The following is a 21212-nucleotide window of genomic DNA, read 5'->3' as shown; positions in this document are numbered from 1 at the left end:
CATTTCAGAATTATTGAAAAAAATTAGGAAATAATAATCAGTTCAACATTGTGTAATATTTTCCGCACACGATCAATTTCTCTGAATGTAGCCTTAATCAGGTGCAGGAATTGAAAACGCATAAAGAAAGGCGAATAAAATTAGTAAAGAAAATAAAAAAAAATTACAGTAAAATTAAATAATTAGAAAGTAATTAAGAAATTAACAGTCAGAGTAATATGATTAATTCAAATTGCCATTTCAGAATTAAGTAACAAGATTTATGAAAAAAATATTGAAGATTGTTTTCGACATACAATATAGCTTACATTTTTTCTATAATGTAAAGTACTAATAACAATTTATTCAATTTGTTATTTATATAATTTCATAGAATCAAATCGTTCTTATTCTATATTTACTAATGTAACCGTCCGACTCCTTATTGCAAAAACATTTGATTTATAAAGATGAGATTAAATATCGAATAGTTAATATGTATGTAGTACATCTCTAGTGAATATCTCTGGTCATGGCAATGTATGAAAATTTCATGCGTTAGTGTACTGTATTTTTCACATTTAGTCAGTAACAATTAGTTTAAAGTGAACAAATTTTAAAAGGAAAGAACCAACGCCGCAATGTCTGATAGCGACTCGAGTGAAAATGACACTGGTTTACTCACACCGATATTCCTCAGGAAAGGATCTCGGTGCAGCCGAGAAACCCCAGGTAAGTAAAATATCTATAATCATTGTGTTTACATGATCTATAAATCCTTAGAGTTTCTTGTCCAGATAACGAATCCAAAAGCAGAATTTCTCCATCTCCCACAATTTTGTAAAAACATGAGTTTTTTGTAAAAACACACGATTTTGACCAAAAATGACGTATTACGTGAAAACTAAAAACGTTAGAAAATTCAATTTAAACTTGAAAAATAGAGGAGAGTTTTTCGAATACATAAGTGTACATAATTATAAAATTATGTAATTTTTCATGGTTGTAAATTGCCTTGAAAATATAAAATAGAGCCGATGTGTATATTTTCTATGTACTTTTTTTGTATTTTTATAAAAAGTTCTTTACCTACATAGTACGAATTTGCTACACAGTATCGTATTCTGTAGACATTTGTGAAGAAGAAACCACCTAGAATAAGTTTCGGAACGGTTTTTAATTCAAACTGGCCGGGAAAATATCCGTCGGCAACGTGTACACGGTGTTTTACCGCCACGCGACCATTACTCGCTTTTCTCGACATTTCAGTGTCGTAGCTACGCGTAATCGACACCGACCGTACCGTCCAATGGGCATCCCGTTCCCATATGTATAATGTTTGATTTTTTCTATGTATTCTTGGATACTAGTTCCGCAATTGTAATGAACTTTTCCCGATCACTTTCAGTTTCAAATTATTTCAATATTCGATGCATGCATACGTACGACTTATTAATATGAACTATGAAGCCGTTAAAAATCACACTCAATTGTTTTTGAGTTTACAGCATGTTAATTACTATGATCTTACAAGATTGCAAACACTTTTCCAAACATGGAAATGTATGAAACACATTAAACAATATGTTAGAGAGGGACGTCAAGTGATGTTTAGATTTTCAGAGCGCATGCGATAAAACTCTTACCTCTTGGCCTTCTTTAAATCTCAGAAAATTATTTTACTTTTCTATCTCGAACTGTCTTTCAGAAGTATTGAGCAATGAAGTTATTCAAGAAAGATGACTAAATAATGCTTAAATAGACTTCGCGTTGCCTTAAAATATTGTTTAATGTGTTTCAAATATTTCCATATTTGAGAAAGTGTTCGGAATCATGTAAAATCATAATAATAAACATCCTGTGTTCATCTGAATGTCGCGCGTTTGATGTCGCTCCTTATACACATATTAACTTCGTACCGCAATATACCTTATCTTTGTTTACTTTACGTAATATAAACATCGAACCCCGGTTACAACTCATTACACAATTATGTCACGGAATTTGTAGATGACTCAAAAGTAATACTTTTAACTGGCATCTTTTCGTCAAATGTTGTCATCGATAAATAGTATTTTTTAGCAGAAATTTACATGCATTTTATAACGATTATTTATAAATTTGGCTTAAATATCCATCGCTTAATGCGCGTGAAAGAAATGGCCGAATTTAACTGAAATTGATACTCTACCTTAATTTATTTTAGTGTTTAACATCATTGATTTTATTGTTATGTCACATAGTACCTTGAAACGATTAGAGTACAATGTACTATTTTCCAATAAAGCAAGGAGCAGTATTACTAATTTTCATGAAAGTGACATCACAAATCTGCCTATAAATAAAGTCGCTCATTTCATGTGTATCGACCTATTAAATTATAACACTACACGCAGAACGATTTAATCTTTTTCTGTAACGCTTATTCGTTTTGTAGCTGGAACACCGTCTTCTATATCAAGTTCAATAGTACTTGGCCAGATTCCCGAAAAAGTACTTCGTGTTTGGAGTCTATTACCACCGGCGATACGTTTGGATCCTAGCTTGGCAGCTTTTCAGAGGGAATACAACCGATTCCACCAAGCTACAGAAGGAAAGTCAGTATTTCTATAAATACATTCATAACACAGTGACAATTAGAATTTAAGAAGTTTTAGAGATTTCCTATTTTTATTTGATCTTAATATGATTAACAATTTTCTTCTTGCAAGATTTTTTTTACATGTTCAGCGAAATATCTTTTATAAAATTATGATAATTTTCGAGTCTGACCAAATTGAAAAACTCGAATAAAAATAGACGAGACAGGGTTATTATGTCCATCCCAATATATTATTTCGGAATCTCTGATAGTATCCTTCATTTAAATCTGCTTCATATATTTGTCGCTAGGTTAAATTTTACTGGTTCAGTGACTGAAATTTGTAATTTAGTTAACATTTTATGCATTAGCAAATTGCTATTTTACTGTTATATGGATTACATATTTACGTCATTAACCACTCGTTACTTTAAATACAACATATAAATTCATACATATAGGTATATTTCGACAGTTGATTCCTCAGTATAGAATAAATAAGTAATTACTAACAGCTCCTTGTTTCAGTAGATCATCAGATGCCAGGAACGAAGATTGTCTGATTGTGAACATGTCTGTTGAGACACATCCTACACTTGCTAAAAAGTAAGTACATCTTAACTATTAATGTCTCAATTATCCTAGATAACATATGGAGTTAATGAAATTCGAAATATATTTATTCAGTTTCGATTTGGTGTTCTACATTTCAAGTGAATATATAAGTCGTTTTTTTTTTAAACTGGTGTAAATCCAATTTTGAAAAAAATGAGTTAAAGTTAGTTTTAGCCACAAATGGACCTATTCTTTTCATATTTATAGTAACAATACAATACAATATTCTCATGACATAGTGAAAAGAAGTGTGGCTGTTGAATGGCATTGCATAAATGTGTTCCTTCAACACTAGAACTACAGTTGATAAACGCATATTTGCTTCGATCGGTGGATAAACGTGAAAAACTTTTGAAAATTTAGAAATTTAGAAATTGACTAATTTCTTCACTTTCATATCGTAATAAAGGTGCAAAATATCTGAGAAAATATATTGTCATAACATTTTAATCGTCGATGTAAGAGTGTATTGACACGTCATTTTGACTTGCTTGGTACATAGTTCTAGTGTTAAACTGGTTGAGTCTATTTCTAACAACGACTAAATTTATTTAAAACTTCTGTCAAACTGCAGCAAAGCTGCCTAACCTCCGATTTTGATCATTTTTGGATATGTTGTAAAATTTGACATTTTGAACAACTTTTTCCTATACATACAACGGGGGGAGTTACTTAGTTTCCGAGATATTCGCGAAAAACTGCTGGTACTAGCACATTGAATTCTGCCCATAGTTGTGTTTATTTGACTGCAACAGAATAACGATTCATTCTTAGCAGAGTTATTAACATGAATGGACGTTTAGTTTCATAGAATTGCAAATCGATTACATAGTATAATGCTTTAAAGTTGGTTAGAGACGGTTTAAGAAAAAAAAGTAATTCAGAGTTGGTTAGAGACAGTTATTTTTTTCTTGAACTGTGTTTAATTAACTCTGAAGCATTATACTAATCGATTTGCAATTCTATGAAACTAAACGTCCGTTCACGTTAATACCTCTGCTAAATAAGAAAGAATCGTTACTCTGTATCAGTCAAATAATCAAAAGCTACCCAGATAGCACACGTATGTCTTGTGACTGTGTTGAAAATGTCTGTATTCAGACGTTCATGTCATCTTGCAAACGTCTGGTAATATCCTGTGAACAGCCTATCTAGAGCCTGTGAGCGTGTCTTGTGAAAAAACGAGTTGTCTTGAAGATGTCTTAAAACGGTCTAACTGGCCATATTAAAGACAGGTTGGAGCGGTCTCATGGAGACTTGTAGACTCAGGCGTCTTCGTAGGTAATGCAGATGTGTTATCGACGTTTTGTAGACATTTTAAGGCTGTCTTATAGGTTTTTAATAGACGTATTAGATATGGCTTATAGACATATTAAAGATATGCTACACACGGTTTAAAGATGGCTTCAAGAAGTCTCATAGACGTGTGTCATAGACGTTTTACAGGTGAGGTAAGGAATAATGGTTGAGAATAGATAAATGTTATTACAGTAAAACAAAATTTAATAAAAATTCATTTTATTTAAACCATTGATAAAATTACATTGTAAACGTAATATGTGTGTACAAACACTATAGGGCTTATATGTATAATATTTTGCCATGTCATAATCGTAAAAAGATTTCTTACACACTACATAATTCTTCTCTTTATTTCTAAACACTTATTTTTGCACTTCCGTTTATGGTTTTTCGCACTATATACTGTTCTTTTCATCACTCATTTTACACACGAACCGATCCCGTTTTTGAGGATAGAATGGTAGAATGATTATTATATATAACTTTATATATAATAATCATATCAATATATACATATATATGCAGCGATACAAAGATTGCAACTTTGCATTGACGCAAACGGTCACCACTTCGAGCATCTCCTGTAATGTAAGAAAGTTTATTTTACTACCACATTTGACCTTGCAGGACCTTTAATGATAATTCACTGAAATCGTCTCAACACCGACTATCACATCGCGATAAAAAAAACATAACATTCCATTAAAAAAAATAGAGATGACCTTGAAATCATCTCTATGCCTTCACCCACGCAGTAAATGTTTGTGTCACAATATGCCCCCCTCTGTACTGTGTAAGTTTTGTATACAACATTTTTTCATATTATTACAAATAACGGCAATATTCAAAGTGGACAGAGTTATTGCCCCACCCTGTATTTTTACATTCAATAATATGCCTTCATTGTTTTTATTAGAACTATTATTATTTATATTTTTGAATTATATTTCAAAACAAATCTATTTCAATAGAGTATTATAAATTTAAATTTGGTATTAGTCACGTTTTTGGCAATTTATTACTCTTAAAAATTATGTAAGCTCATTTGCGATTAACAAAAATATTGTTTTCCTGAGAAAATATTTCTAAAAATGCTCATATAATCTAAAATAAAACATGTCTGGAACCTTAAAAGCATACAACAAACTTATTACCTTTAACAGTATCTTTAAATAGGGTGACATGCAAAATATTAAATGTCTCGAAATAAAGAAGCAACGCACCATTGAAAACCAATTTATTGACCCCGAAAAAACTCAGGATAGCCTAGATATTTCAGAAAATATAAGATATAAAATAAATCAAATTGCTTCCATTTGATGAGTCCCTTCTAATTGCAACATAATTCATTTAAAACGTTTTTTTATACAACCAATAGGTAACGAGACATTTTAGATAATATTTATTATTTACGCACACTGTATATTCCATCAACAGTGTAGTAATATGATATTAAGTAATTATTATTACCGAATATATTTTGAATTATTCTCATACCTTCTACATACAATATTTTAGAAAGCACGACGATGATACAAACGCGGATACTTTGAACGAGTCTCAGGAAACTAAACAGAAGCCACATTATCGTTACATAAAATTAACAGTTTTGTTCTGCTGTTGGTTAATATTCACGGTAAGTTTGTTTACTAAATTTCTTATTTTAAAACATTATTCTACACAAAAATCGATTATCCAGATTTGCTTTAATACTAATGGTGATTAATTCTTAAACTGTCTAAATTAGACATATTAAAATATGTATATAAATGTTCAAGCAAAGACAAAGTTATATTATAATTTATATACCTAGTATTTTACGAAGCAATAACAAATTCCTTTTACGACAACAAAAATGTTAATCACCAAAATGATAAAATACAATTTTTGTAACAATCAAAGATTAGTGTTTTACAATACATTTACAGTATGCATTATTTATGATGAGTCTAACAAACATTTCAGAACAATATTTCAATTCCGACAATCTTGTAAAACAGAAACTTTTAATTACGAAACGTTTAGAAAATCTTTTTACTTTGTATTCATTCCAAAGAGAGATTATTTGACACCAATAATAATTCTATGTTCTAAGTAAGAATGTTACAAATACAGGTAGAATAATCTTTTAATTTTTATAGTTTGTATATTATAAACAATCATTATCTGTAAGTTATCCGAAACACAATACCTAATATACGATATTATGTATTACAGCAAAAGATATTCTTAAATTTAATTATAACAGCGGGGAATCAGATATAGTAGATATTTAAATGTCTCCTAATTCCTGAGTGTTTGTTTAACTAATATGGACCTCCTTCATAATTATTAACTATTTTAATTTTTTTTACGACACACTGTATATATCGCATATTATATTTTAATAATTAATACGATTAAACTAATACATGTCTTATTATAATAGCGTACGTAGAATTATGTAACAGAATTGTATTAATTTCTTTCTTAAAAAACATTTTTATAGAAAAGTTTCGTTAAATACCATTTTTATTGTTAAACATAACAGATTACTTATCATAATAATTAATAATTGTATTTCATATTTCCAGTCTATACTAATGATCAAGAGTGAAAAAATTGAAACTATGCATCAAATTTCAGTACCAAGGGGACAAGTAAAGAGTATCCTTTTATTCACTATTAAACAATTTTTTACAGTATTCAAACAATGTATAAAAACTGATACACTTAGAAACATTAATTCTGACAGGTATAATACATGTATTCCAACAAGTTCATTTTTCGCGAAACGCTTTGTTTTGTACGCATAATGCCTAAAATCTATCTTTATCGTCAGATGTGGTCTCGAAAATACATGCAGTCAACATGATTTCATTCTGAAAATTTTGTAATTGTATTACATTATGACAAGGAGTGTATCCCAGGTGTCTGCCTCCGATTGCTTTGGTTTTCGAATATGTTTTAGAGGACCGAAAAATGAGAGATACGTATTTGTTTATATCGACCCGTTTTCATATTTAGGGGATGAAACCACCTCTCAAAGTTTCGACCCGGAAGTACTATCTCGAAGACCGTAGGAGGTACACGAAAACATGCAATGAGTTTCATGGTTTTTTCTGTAGAATAATATGGTGTTATCAAATTTTCAAAAGTACAATTTGTTTATAACACGAAAACTTTGTATAACATTATTTAACAACTTATGAAAATTCACATAATGATAAAGGTGACGATCATTTCATTCCAAATCCATTGGTATATTTTTCTTTGAAATTACCTCCTACAGTCTCGCAGTTTTTTATTATTTATATCCAGTGCGCACGCCCGCTCTTGCAGCTTCCAATTGGTTTGATTTTCGAATAATATATTATCGAAGGCTTTACAGTTCACATTTGTCACGAAAGTAATATTCATGAAAAAAATGTTTTAAACAAAATGCTTTTTTACACCAAGAGCATCTAACTATCGGTGTTTCATCACAAAGTGCACATTTCATTTCTGGATTCTGTTCGAAAGCAAAATCTACATCATTTCTAAAATTTCCCAACTTATACGTCCTAACGAATGTATACATGACTGCATAAAAATTAATTATCTTAATTAAAGAATCTCTTATTAATAATTAAACTTGAGCTATGCGTATATAGATATAATAATAAAAAACTGCGAACCTGTAAGGGGCGATTTTTACAAAAATATACCAATGGATTTGGAATGAAATGCTTGTCATGTTTTGTGATTATGTAAATTTCAATAAGTTGTAATATAAAGTTATAAAAAGAATTTTTGTTATAAACAAACTGTATTTTTGACAATTTGTAAGTACCATATTATTCTAGATAAACAAGCCATGAAACTAGCCCATTGGATTTTTTCGTGTATGTCCTTTGGTTTTCGAGATAGATAGTACTTCCGGGTCGAAACTTTGAGGGGTGGTTTCACCCCATAAATGTGAAAACGGGCCGATATAAAAAAATACGTATCTCTTATTTTTTGGTCCTGTAAAACATATCCGAAAACTAAAGCAATCGGAGGTAAACACCTGGGATACACTCGTTGTTAGAAAAATTACTCTTGGCACTGAATTGTTCCTTAAATTTCTATAGATTATAAAATCCACGGCGATATTTCTAGCAAACATATTAGTGTCGTCGTAGAAGGTTCATTCCTACCTCCGGCTAAATTAATGAGTCATATGAATGTATCTGAGCGATATTTAATGTTATGGTTAGAATTAACACATAACACAATAAATATAAATAATAAATCTTCAGTTGAATTCTCTAACCGAATCAAGGTAATGTAATTTTAAAATAAAATAACATCATAAATTATATTTGACTTAATTGACAGTACAAAAATAGCAGACATTTTGTTATAGTATCTGTAATATTAGTACAATCTTTGTAAATTCTTTGTCCAGGCATAGTTTCGGTTCAAAATGTATTCATTTCTATTGTTTTTATAGAAATTATGACAATTTTGTTTCTATTATTGGATTATCAAAAGTAACGTCGGATTTCTGCAGTAAGTGATGCTCTTTTTGTTTTTCTATACAAAGTACTGCTCCTAAATAATAAAATGTGTATATATTCTGAAAGTTAACACGTCAACACGTGGTTTTAATAAAGACTAAGAAATGAGAATTACTAGAAGGTGTACTTTCGAGCAAATGTGCTTTTCTATTTCCGAAAAGGGAACAACACGGCACAAACAACTGAACAGTTTTCCTATGTGCATGGTAATCGTGTAGTAAACGAACGAAAATAACAAAACATAATTACTACAAATCCATCATCTCGTCACTTATTTTCAAAACAAGGTCATTCAGGACAATTTAACCCAATCGTAATGTTTTTTAAACCATGCATTTAACTATCACCTTTTCACAATACGTACATACATATTTTGTTAGTTAGAAGCCATGCTTATATCCGATATTACTTGTGCCAATTGAATTTCAAAGAATGCTAAATATAATTTTTTAAATTTCGGACAGGAAATTGAAGCAATAAAAAGTTTTTTTGTGGTCTGGACTATCAAAAATTATGAAACGCCTTATGGCGTGGTACATGTCTATGATTAAACTTATCTAATTGTAAGAGTCGATTACCTATTCTTAGTTAATTTATGTTATAACCAACATCGTTTTACTTTATTTCGATTTCTGATGCTTCCATTATTCAGTAAAGGAAATACTGTTTCTTTTTTATAAAAGACTTTTTGTATCTTTCAGTATCTAAAATTCTTTCCACATAACTACCAACAAATGTTTGATTATATTTTCGTCTATAAAACCCATTTCAAGTTCTTTCCAATTGTAATTTAAAATTTAAAGAATTTGTAATATTTCCTACAGACACTAAATAAGTAGGTACATACATTCAAGTGTTTAAGAACCATAATTGTATTTGTGATCGATACGTGTGTATAAATGAAAATATAATATACACTACTTTTATTTACATTTGATAACTTACTTCAATTTTTGACATCTTATACGCAGAACATTAGCAATGTATGGATGTTACCAGTACTTCCGGAAAATCTAGTGGACATTTTTCCAGGTGAAAGGCATCATAAGACCTTTGAATTAGAAAACGCTGATATAAGGTATGTTCAGTTATTTTTTAGTAAAAACATATCGGTGATAAGATTTAATATATTGTTACAATGCTCGTCTCATTGAGAAAGAAAGATTGATTAAGACATATTGTTGGGAGAATTCATAGTAACATCAGCATCATTAAATAACCTTTTGAAACTGAACATATTTGATTCATACAAAAACTAAACATTTGTTTACCTACTCATGAGATTTTATACAGACTCGTGAATATAAGAAAAAATAATTATGTGTAATTAAATATATATTTTGGATCCTTGAAACTAGAATACTCCCTTAAGCCTTACAACGTCTTTCTGAACTATTTTCTCGTATCAATAAAATCAACAGAGATATTTTAGATGATTTGTGTTAGCTATGTCACCCGATACACATACGGCATACACACCATATAAAATTTGCCTATCGTGTTCTCAAGACGACAAAGAACAAAACCGGTCTCATTGTTTCATGGACATGCCGTATATACCAATTGAAATGTTACCATTTAAACATTTATATTTTATTTTCTAGCGCATTGGAAGAAGGTCTGCTGTCAATTAAACTAAAAACTAATCTAGAATCCAGTTTCGCAGTCTCCCTGACTTACGATTTGTCGTTGATAGACAAAAGTATCGGTATAGCATATGCTGCAATAGTTTTAGTGGGATTATATGTATTAATAATATTTGAGGTAATTAAAATCTGCTATTTATAAACCACAATTTTGGAATAAATTTACCATGAATAGGTATAAAAAATATTTTATATAGATTGAAACTTTGAATGAAGTTATTATAAGTGAAAGATATTGATGATTTTCTGCATAACTATACATTTTTTAAAACGATTTCATATGTGCATGATAATGGTGCTGTAAACTAAAGAATGTTTCAAAAATGGTTTAAGAAGCTTTGTGATTGAGACTGTAGTCTGGCCATTTACATATACATACACATATGTACATACATTATACATACATACATTATACATACATACATTACATATACATATGTATATGTAAATGGCCAGACTACAGTCTCAATCGCAAAGCTTCTTAAACCATCTTTGAAACATTCTTTCGTTTACAGCACCATTATCATGCACATAGGAAATCGTTTTAAAAAATGTATAGTTATGCAGAAAATCATCAATATCTTTCACTTATAATAACTTCATTCAAAGTTTCAATCTATATTCGTGAGGTGATTGAAACAAGTTCTTTCCTAGAAAAAATGTTATCCTTGGCTTTGTTAACGAGATATTAACGAAAAACCCCAACCAATCAGAGCGCGAGTCTGCCAGCCGAGTTCCCGCGGTAACGTTGCCTACGCGCTACGATTGGTAGCCAATATTACCGCGGGAACTCAGCTGGCAAACTCGCGATCTGATTGGTCGCGGTTTGTCGTTAATATCTCTGTAACGAAGGCTCAGATTGCATTGTTGCTAAGGAAAAAGTTGTTCCAATTCACCCCCCGAGCGCCCCATTTCCGGGTCGGAGGACATTTTTAGGACACCCTGTATATAAACGATTTCGTAGGTGTATCGAGATTGATAACAACCAAGTATCCATTTTAAATGATAATAATCTACGTTACACAATAAGAACGATTACTGAGATATTGAAAATATCGAAAGCTGTTACTAAAACTTAAATTGTTTTATAAAGTTGTTAATATTGATTCAAAAGGACCATTGTTTCTTATTGAAAATTACAACGTTACTTTGTGGCCAACCCAATAGTATGTTATATAACGGTTATATTGTTGTTCTTGCATCTAACAATTAATTATTACAGGTTGTCCATAGAACCCTTGCTGCCATGCTAGCGTCCACAATGTCTATCGCGATATTAGCAGCGTTAAATGAGGTACAAAAAATTTGAGAAAATATACGCAAATATACATATAAGACGTTACTTACAGAATCTATGGAAATTATTTAATGAAATAATATGTGGTTATAGAGGCCAACAATGGGTGAATTGATTTCATGGATAGACGTCGATACGCTGATGTTATTATTTTCTATGATGATACTTGTTGCCGTTATTGCTGAAACTGGCATATTTGACTGGTTAGCAGTCTATGCTTATAAGGTAAGACACAATTCATCAGTATGAAATTAATAAATAAATAAATAATATTACCATTCGTATTAAAGATAGTAAGAAGTATAATAACGAACCAGAACTCAACTGATAGTAGTTTAAAATAACTATGTATCTTTTAACGTAAAAATAAATAAAAATTTGCAAGGCAGAATAACTGTAACTATGACTCCTCTGTAACTAAAAAATTTGCCATTAAATTTCATTCTATTAATTGACTAATACGTTATTATTGATAAAGTCACTTGTCTTAAATTGAAAAAACTGGGTACATTAAAAATATTTGTACATATATTGTCTTTAAAATTTAATTCTTTATGTTCATGTATAATTAGTATACGATAAGTTTCTGGTATCTGTTTCAATCCCACTAGAAGCATAAACATAACTGGACAATAAGACTAATGAAAAGAAAAATAAATTAAATATAATAGTAAACATATATATGTTAACAAACTAATCACTTCAGAGACATTCAAGCTATTTCATAAATGCATTGTAGGATGATTGATACGTATCGTTAAAGTTTGTATGACTACATATAAAACAGATGTCTACCATTTATCTACGTTTGAATAACCATAAACAATCATTTTAAATTAATATCTGGGCTAAGACAACCCAAGGGAAATCACAGCAAATAAGAGAAACGATAAGAAATATGGATTCAAAATCGCGTGGAAACAGTACTTCGGTCTTAGAGTGTATATTTTTACTATAGGGAATGCAAATAAAGCTGCAGAAATTATCTAGTAAATATTAATATGCTAAATTTGCAACATATCATGCATTGCACCAAGCGTAGTTGTATAACGAATTCTTAACTAGTAATAGAAATTTGGTATTTGGAAGTTCAAAAGCAATTTATTTACAAGATTGTGTTTTTTAAATCTCCTTTAGTTTTTCCATTCTTGTTTACCGACCACTACTTGAATCTATGAACTCAAGCCCTCTGTAAAGTTTCTCAAAATGTTGGATTCTATTATAATTCACATAAAATGAGTGGCATGTGTTTAAACAGAATGTTGCAAAAAGACGGATAGTTTCACGTATTTTGTCCACAAAAAAAATGAATGTTCGAAAGATAACCTCCGTAAGTAACGGGATAGCAACGTAAATTATGAATAAAATGTCGCAAGAATTTTTTAAATCCGTCTACAATTAACTTTCTTATCGAGGCACCCGTGGAAAAAAAATCGTGTTTTGAGAAAAACGTACCTATTTAGTTTTTCTTTTTCATTCTCGAGTTAATCATATGCATATAGAACAATTTTAAAGCTTTTTTACCTTTAGTCAGATGTTCCTGCACCATACAATAACACCATTCGTGATTACATATTCTACTTCTAACTAACTTTTTTCTTTTTTTCAAGCAACTCTAGCTTCTTTTGATGCGCTAGTGCTACGACTGTTGGCTTCCGCTATGCGCTCTTAATCTCTTGATGACAAAATTTTTAGCGTTACGACTGATAAAGGGTTCGTCTCTCATTAAACACGCATGCCGAAACCCAGGCCAAAATTTTAAGAACGTTTCTTCGACAAAACATGTGTTTCTGAGCGAGCTGCCGTATACCTACACTTATTGAAAGTTTCGTTATAATTTTGAATATTTGTCGCTGCGCAACATGTTAATAGTTCATCAGAAATCAAGTTTTCATATACTGGATTTACGATTTCTTGTACTTCTGGATCTAATCTTTCGAGTGCTACATGCGGTCGACGCGTTTGGGTCATTTACATACTTGCAGAATCTATACTTCTGTAAATATCGGACTGAAACTTTAAAATAGTATTTTTGAGATGTTATACGATGAAAATGCGTAATAAAAAAGAACCGATTTTTCTAAAAATTTTGACCGAAGGGTACCCTTAACTATTACTGAAGTGTTCGCCCATCCAATGCATCTTCAACACCAGTTTACTTGAAACAAAGCCTCTAAAAAACATGTAGTCTACAGAAAAACTGCACATATCAAAGTATACCTACTTAAAAAAATATTTTCAATTAGGATACAGTAATGTAAATGCTTCTATATCGCTCAACGAATCCGCACCAAATGTGGCATAGATATTCTTCGACACCCTAGAAAAACGGCTGTTGGGGCCCCTACCCACAAAGCACCCCTAAGACCCAACCCATTTTCAGGGACACATTATTCTGTTGAATCAACCATTAAAATCGTAGGTCATTTATAGGTTTTTGGGGTTGCTCATTACGATTCTGAGATAAAAATTACAAAATTCAACACGGCGGATACAATATAACAACCACTTTGGGCTAAATTCTAGATTTTTCATTCAACTTGCACGAAACGGCATATACAGAGTTTTTTTGGTAGCTGATTACGAGATTTTAAATATCTGAAATATCTATTTTAGAATGAACCCAATAAACGATGAACTGCTTGATGACGATTATCTCAACCCATTTTGTTTATCAATTATTCTTATACACGGCACGCTGCATGAGGACTCCGGATCAGGAACATTCCAGGATTTTCCAGAGCCCCTTGCCACGTGCTATGTGCAATTCACGCACGCACACACACATTCATTCTTGACCGCTTTTTGTTAATTACGCCAGCTGCGTTGTGAATATTCTAGAATCTAGAATACACAGTATTCTCGAAAAATCTGAAATACGTCACGTATTCAATACGTGGTGGGGGCGCCACTAAATGTCCCATAAATTCCCAAATTTTTCCAGCACTTTTCTGAATCCAATATGGCGGAAGACCTGTACGTTTGTGGCGCTCCCGTCAGTTAGTGGCGGAAATTGGAACTAATTCCAAAACTTGAAAACATGCCGGTTTTTCCGCCATCTTGGATTCAGAAAAGTGCTGGAAAAATTTGGGAATTTATGGGACATTTAGTGGCGCCCCCACCAGTTGGTGGCGGAAATTGGAACTAATCCCCAAACTTTTTTTAAGCAGCGCCATCTGGTGGCGACTTTGCGAACTAAACAAGAAGTTCTGGGTTTACTTCCAATTCCCGCCACCAACTGGTGGGAGCGCCACAAAATGTCCCATAAATTCCCAATTTTTCCCGCACTTTTTTAAAAGTTTTAGAATTAATTATTTTGTTATTATGGATTATGCTGCTTGTGGACCTTAGTACAGAATGTTCATAGAGTAAATCAAAGTTTATAGGTATCTAGATTGGTCATCCGACACATCTACTGGAAGAATATATTGTACATCACATCATTACTTCATGAATGGGTTTAAAAATTTCCAATACCAGTTTAACTGTGTCGTTACTTCTTAGGAAGTTTTTTATGTTAAAATTATTATTCACCGTGAAACAATAATAACTCGTTGAAAATAATGTCTTATATGACCTGTATTCTTGTAACGGTAGCAATTCGTACGAAGATGCTGTCAAAGAAGTTTTCAATAAATTCTTTTCGTATTTCCTATCATTCTACTTGTAGTTCCTTCAGATGTCGTTTCTCTTAGCAACTTCGTTTGTTTTCCTTATTCGTTCGGAATAATCCAGTACGTGTTAAATAATTTCCAAGGCTGGTTTATGATGGTCAAGTGCTTTTTCTAACAAAAAATGATTTAAACAATTTGTTCCTATTCTTTATTTGTGTTTTGAGTCATTAGTCCGTTATAAAATAAAACTAACGCTAATTTTTCTTTGTTTACCCAGTATCGCACAACGTTCCAATATTTCAACGTGTCTCAAATCTGAGCAGACAAACGGTCTATGATTATTACACACTATTATGCAGGGTGTAACAAAAATGTTGGAGGATCCGGTAATGGGAGACTCGTGAGGTAATTTGAAACAAGTTTGTCCTTAGCACAAATGTTATCCGAGGCTTTATTAAGGAGATATTAACGAAAAACCCCGTCCAATGACAAGTCTGTCAGTCGAGGTCCTGCGATAGCGTTGGCTACCAATCGCAGAGCGTAGTCAACGTTACTGCGGGAACCCGGCTGGCAGACTCGCGCTCTGATAGGTCGGGGTTTTTCGTTAATATCTCGTATTCCTGAGTCCTCCAACTTGTTTGTTACATTCTGTATACTCCACAATTTACCATGAAATGTGAAAAAAGAAACTGATCAATCACGAGCAGAGATATTTTTATCACTTATTATGTTCATTATTTTTAGATAACTGGAGGAAGAGTATGGCCACTTGTGAATACGTTATGTTTCTTCACAACGTTCATTTCCTCCTTCTTAGATAACGTTACAACAGTGCTTTTAATGACACCGGTAACAATCAGATTATGCGAAGTAATGGAATTAAATCCGGTACCAGTATTGACAGCAATAGTTGTTTTCTCTAACATCGGCGGTGCTATGACACCCGTGGGTGACCCGCCGAACGTAATTATCGCATCCAATCGTGATGTTATAAATAGTGTAAGTGTTCCTAAACAAGTAAATATTTTTACTAATATTTTAATAATTTAACTTCTCCTTTACTTATATTGTATACAAAAAAAACCGCATCGATAGTAAGTTTTTACTAATAATAATAACAGTATGTGTTAATGATTCATAGTAATAATATACAGGGTGCCCCATTTCAGTCGATCCCCTCGAATATCTCTGGCATTATTCGTGATACCGGAGAATGTTTCGAACAAAAGTTAAATGGTCCCGAGAAGGACATAATTTGATATCAATAGTTTTTTTCTAGGTGGAGACAGAGGATATATGAAGGCCAATTTTATTTTTCTTAATGGAACAATACATTTTTTAATACTTTGATCGATGGAACTCATCATTCCCTGCGAAAAAGTATTAATCTATTTATATCGAGAATCTTTTAATTTAGAAGGTATTTTAATTTCAAAATTACGCGTGACATCTATGGACATACTTGTGCATATAAACTTTAAAGTAAACATCGTATTACTAGTACACCGCTTTGTCATTTTGAAATTAAAATATCTCCTAAACTAATGTTTTTTCGGCATAAACAGTTAGTACTTTTTTTATAGGAAATGCCGAGCCGCGTCGATTAATGTATTACAAATTGTACAGTTCCATTTAAAAAAATGAAGTTAACCTTCATATGTTCTTTACGCTTCCACCAACAAAAAGATATCGACATTGAATTATGTTCCCCCCGAAACCATTTAATTTTTGTTCGAAACGTTTTCCAGTATCACGAATAATGTCGGAAATATTCGAAGGCAAATGAGACACCCTGTATACAAATAATAATGCAGGTACTTCAAAAGTTTGAAATTATGTATTCGATACTAACATAGTATGAATGAACAAAGAAACTTTTTGTGTATACAGGGTGTCCCACGTAAATGTCGCCATGAAATTTCAGGTACCTCCTTGAACTCTACCAAAAATTACGTTAGACAAAAGTTGAACAATATTTAAGTGTACAAAACTTTGATAAATCAGAGTTTATATATTTGCAATTTTTCGGGGATACGAATCTTTCTTTTCGTTGTTTAAATGAAATTACAACATTTTTTAAATATTTTGTATAAATACGAATCGTAAGAAATCTAACGACTATTGTATGTCACAAAAAAAACACAAATAACGTATAAAAACTTAACAGAAGTTATGAAACGCTGCGGTATACAGGGTGTAACAAAAATGTTGTAGGTCTCTGAAGGGGGACATTCGTGAGGCGATTTGGAGCAAATTTTTCCTTAGCAAAAATGTTATCCGTGGCTCTGTCAACATCACATGCTTCCCTGACAAGACACTCCCAGTCCGTATCCTATTTGTCTATCCTTACGGATACGGGGTCCCCGTATGTATCGAACCCAAATACCCCTAGAAAACACTGGCTCGTTATCTCTCCTCTCAGGGCTCGGAGAACGATACCTACTCTGTTGCAGTCGTCTCCTTTGGCCTCTCCTATCCTTCTACTTCTGCTCGTGCTGACTTCCATCCCCTATCTGAAACAGAAGGTCACCCTCTCTTTCGCATCCTATCCAGAGTCGAATCTCCAGACAGGATCTCAGGCGGCACCGCGTGGAGGCGAGAGGGTGTGATTTTCGGGGCTTCCAGACTTCTCCGACTGACTAAAACATGTTTATGAGATATCGGATCCACCTGAACATTCTTCCACCATCCCGAGACGGAAAAATCCCCTAAATCTGCCGCCCATAGGTGACCCTAACCCCTAGATTGCTTTTTTTTCCCTAGAGGAAGCAGAGTTTGTTCGTCGGTATACCCTCGCGAGCAAACTCGGCTTCTGCTAGGGGAAAAAGTGGCGTAGGAGAAGGACCTCCTACAACTTGATAAAATTATTCCAAAAACTAAAAATAAATGGTAAATCGAATGTTAATTTGACATATATTTCAATTATTCCCGAAACCAAATCGCGGGAGTATGCTCGTGAGGGTACATACGACGTTGTATAACTTCTATTGACCTTTATACGTTATTTATATTTTTTTGTCCCATTTTTGTAGCCATTAAATTTCCCACAATTAGTACTAATAAAAAATGTTCAAAAAATTCTACAGTTTCATTTACCAAATACAAATAAATAAACTCTTAATTACGAAAGTTGTGCACACTTAAATATAGTTTAACTTTTGTTTAACACAATTTTTTGTAAAGATCATGAAAAGTCTTGAAATTCCGTGGCGATACTTAGGTGGGACACCCTGTATACTCATTTACACGTATATGAAGATTCATTATTTGTTCATATTTTATGTTCTGAACATTTAGGGTATCGATTTCAGTACATTCACAATACACATGAGCATTGGTGTAATATTGGTAATAATTACAGTCTACGCTCAGCTACGATATATCTTTCGAGATGTGGCTGTCCTTAGATTCGATGAACCACAAGATGTACAAGTAAGTATAATTTTCACTTTTCATTTAGCACTATAAAATTTACCTCTTCACTCGTTGTTACGTCTAACGAAAGACTTGCCATTCTTCGAGCAGCTGGGATTTTATATTCGAAATCATAGATTATTTCATAGCTGAAAGCAAATACAGAGAATCATCGGTGAGTGTTCGGGGCTCGGTTCCGCGACGGAACATTCACGCGGTAAGCGAAAAGTCGTCAGCACCTCATATATTTTTTTTACCCGAAGCCCCAGACTCGGCAACAAAGGCGAGGGGGGTGGGGGACAACAAAGTATGCGCATAACTATGTTTTCGAAAGATGATGCCTGGGAGGTTGGCCTACCTCGGCGCGTGGCCTGGCGGGGATCCAACACGAGCTACGTATTTCGTGCGACGTTGTGACGGTCTCAATGCCACTGTGTGTCTCTTTCCATCCTCCAGCACTTCGGCACGAGAGCCTCTCGCTCAGACACTCGGTAAACCAACTTCCTACTTTACCCTGCTATTTCCACGTGTAGCGTTTAATAACCGACGTATTAATTTAATCCCCTTTCAATATGTTGCTCAATATTTGGGTACAATACATTCTTTCAAAAGAAATAAAATTTTTCTTATTCATGTATTTTAACTTTTGATGTGTAAAAACGTTCAGCATCTCGTCAACATTCTCCGCCATTTCCAGAGAATGGATGATTGACGGGCGCGTGCCGAACGCAGTCCCCACTCCTTGAGATTCTAGGTAGGTCCTTCTCGAGAGGTTTGCAATACGTGTGATGGAGACAGACGACCGTAGGCAAGGACTCACGTCGACGGTTTCACGTTATTGGCCAAGACGCGAAGAGTAAGAGAGACACAAGTGCCGTAGGTGTCTCGTGATCGTGGCAACACCGCGAAGACTCGAGCCTACCTCCCAGGCATCATCTTTCGAAAAACAGACCATAGTTTCACGGTCCCCTTCCCTAGTGGTGGGGATGTTGTCTGAGTCCGAACACTCACTGTCAGTGTTGAGGAGCCTTTCGAACACTCAACAAGAACTTTCTACATACTATTCTTTAAGCGAAATAGCGAATAAGGAGCTATTTAATTTGTGCAGGGGTTTTGATGCACCGTTAAGCTTAATCCACACTATATAACAAAACATTGTTATATAACCAATATTTTTGCAACTTTATTGTATTAGACGTCTTTATAATTTGTTACTATTATAGATTATAATGTCAAATTTGTAAAATATTTTGCATTTCATTATTAACAATTGCGTCAAAACTTGAGCATATAATTCTAGCAGCATGCTTCGTATTCTTTCTATCTTTGAAGTTCATAGCTGTAGGTAGCCACACACACGTTACTCTCGGAACAGTTGAATTACACGAACGGTCAGTTCCTTGCTCCATTCCATTTTGTCATGATAGTAAAAAGCAATATTTAATGAAACAGTAATAGGAAATACTTTCCGATCAAAGATTTCAGCCAAATGGAGATGACAACCATCTGCATACGGAAGATGGCAAATGTTTTAAAACCACTTCACACTGGTTGGACCGACTGGCAAACATACTATGTATACATAATATACATACATATACATATGTAACATATTATATAACATCTTTCTATCCCTTCTTTAATACGCTTTACAACTTTACTGTATAACAATGTTTTGTACAGTGTGATCCCAACTTTACACACCTCCCGACACACGGACCAATACTGTCATAAACCGCAACCCCTGCGAGTAGTGGGAATGAGGGAAAATTGCCGAATTTGGACCACTAAACTATTTCTTATTCTAACAAGATAATAAAATATTTTTAATTTCTGAGAAGTAATGGAAAAAATGTCACTACTTTAGCCTTCAAGATAACGTAATTTATTTTGCCCTAGATATAATATAAAAAGTATACAGGTCGTTTGTTTAATTGTCACATCAGTCCAATCAAAGCAACTCGTTTCCTATGTTGAACCATTAGATTGAAGTATAAAACTTATTAAATTTTCTTAAGAACATCTACAAGAAAATTATTAGGTACGTAGATACCAGCATAATTGGCAAAATCTCATAGTACAGAACTATTGTTCCAAGATTGTTTGTTCAATACAATTTAAAATTACATAGTACTTATTTTAGACTTTTAAACTTACGCCAACGCACAGTATATGAATCCAAGTGTGATATTTTATGCATTGTATATCTGCTTGCTCGGTTTTTACACATAAAGTACAGAACCA

The 21212-nt window shown here is 32.9% G+C and overlaps 1 protein-coding gene across 1 annotated transcript in view; it reads left to right on the top strand.

Annotated features, from left to right (window-relative positions):
• LOC107186984 (P protein) overlaps positions 1–21212 on the top strand; it is a 39739-nt gene that overhangs the window by 1078 nt on the left and 17449 nt on the right. Inside the window, exons 2-13 of the mRNA XM_015575006.1 lie at positions 603–711; positions 2417–2576; positions 3092–3166; positions 5996–6113; positions 7051–7123; positions 8569–8759; positions 9969–10075; positions 10602–10761; positions 11866–11937; positions 12034–12165; positions 16299–16553; positions 18852–18986. Coding sequence (XP_015430492.1) covers positions 621–711; positions 2417–2576; positions 3092–3166; positions 5996–6113; positions 7051–7123; positions 8569–8759; positions 9969–10075; positions 10602–10761; positions 11866–11937; positions 12034–12165; positions 16299–16553; positions 18852–18986 — 1569 coding nt within the window. The 5' untranslated portion in view covers positions 603–620. The remainder of the gene's footprint in view (positions 1–602; positions 712–2416; positions 2577–3091; positions 3167–5995; positions 6114–7050; positions 7124–8568; positions 8760–9968; positions 10076–10601; positions 10762–11865; positions 11938–12033; positions 12166–16298; positions 16554–18851; positions 18987–21212) is intronic.

The sequence above is a fragment of the Dufourea novaeangliae genome, unplaced genomic scaffold, assembly GCF_001272555.1.
Source record: "Dufourea novaeangliae isolate 0120121106 unplaced genomic scaffold, ASM127255v1 scaffold2, whole genome shotgun sequence".
NCBI classification, from domain to species: domain Eukaryota; kingdom Metazoa; phylum Arthropoda; class Insecta; order Hymenoptera; family Halictidae; genus Dufourea; species Dufourea novaeangliae.
The sequence above is the reverse complement of the archived record's forward strand: the minus strand, read 5'-3'. Positions and strand labels throughout refer to the sequence as shown.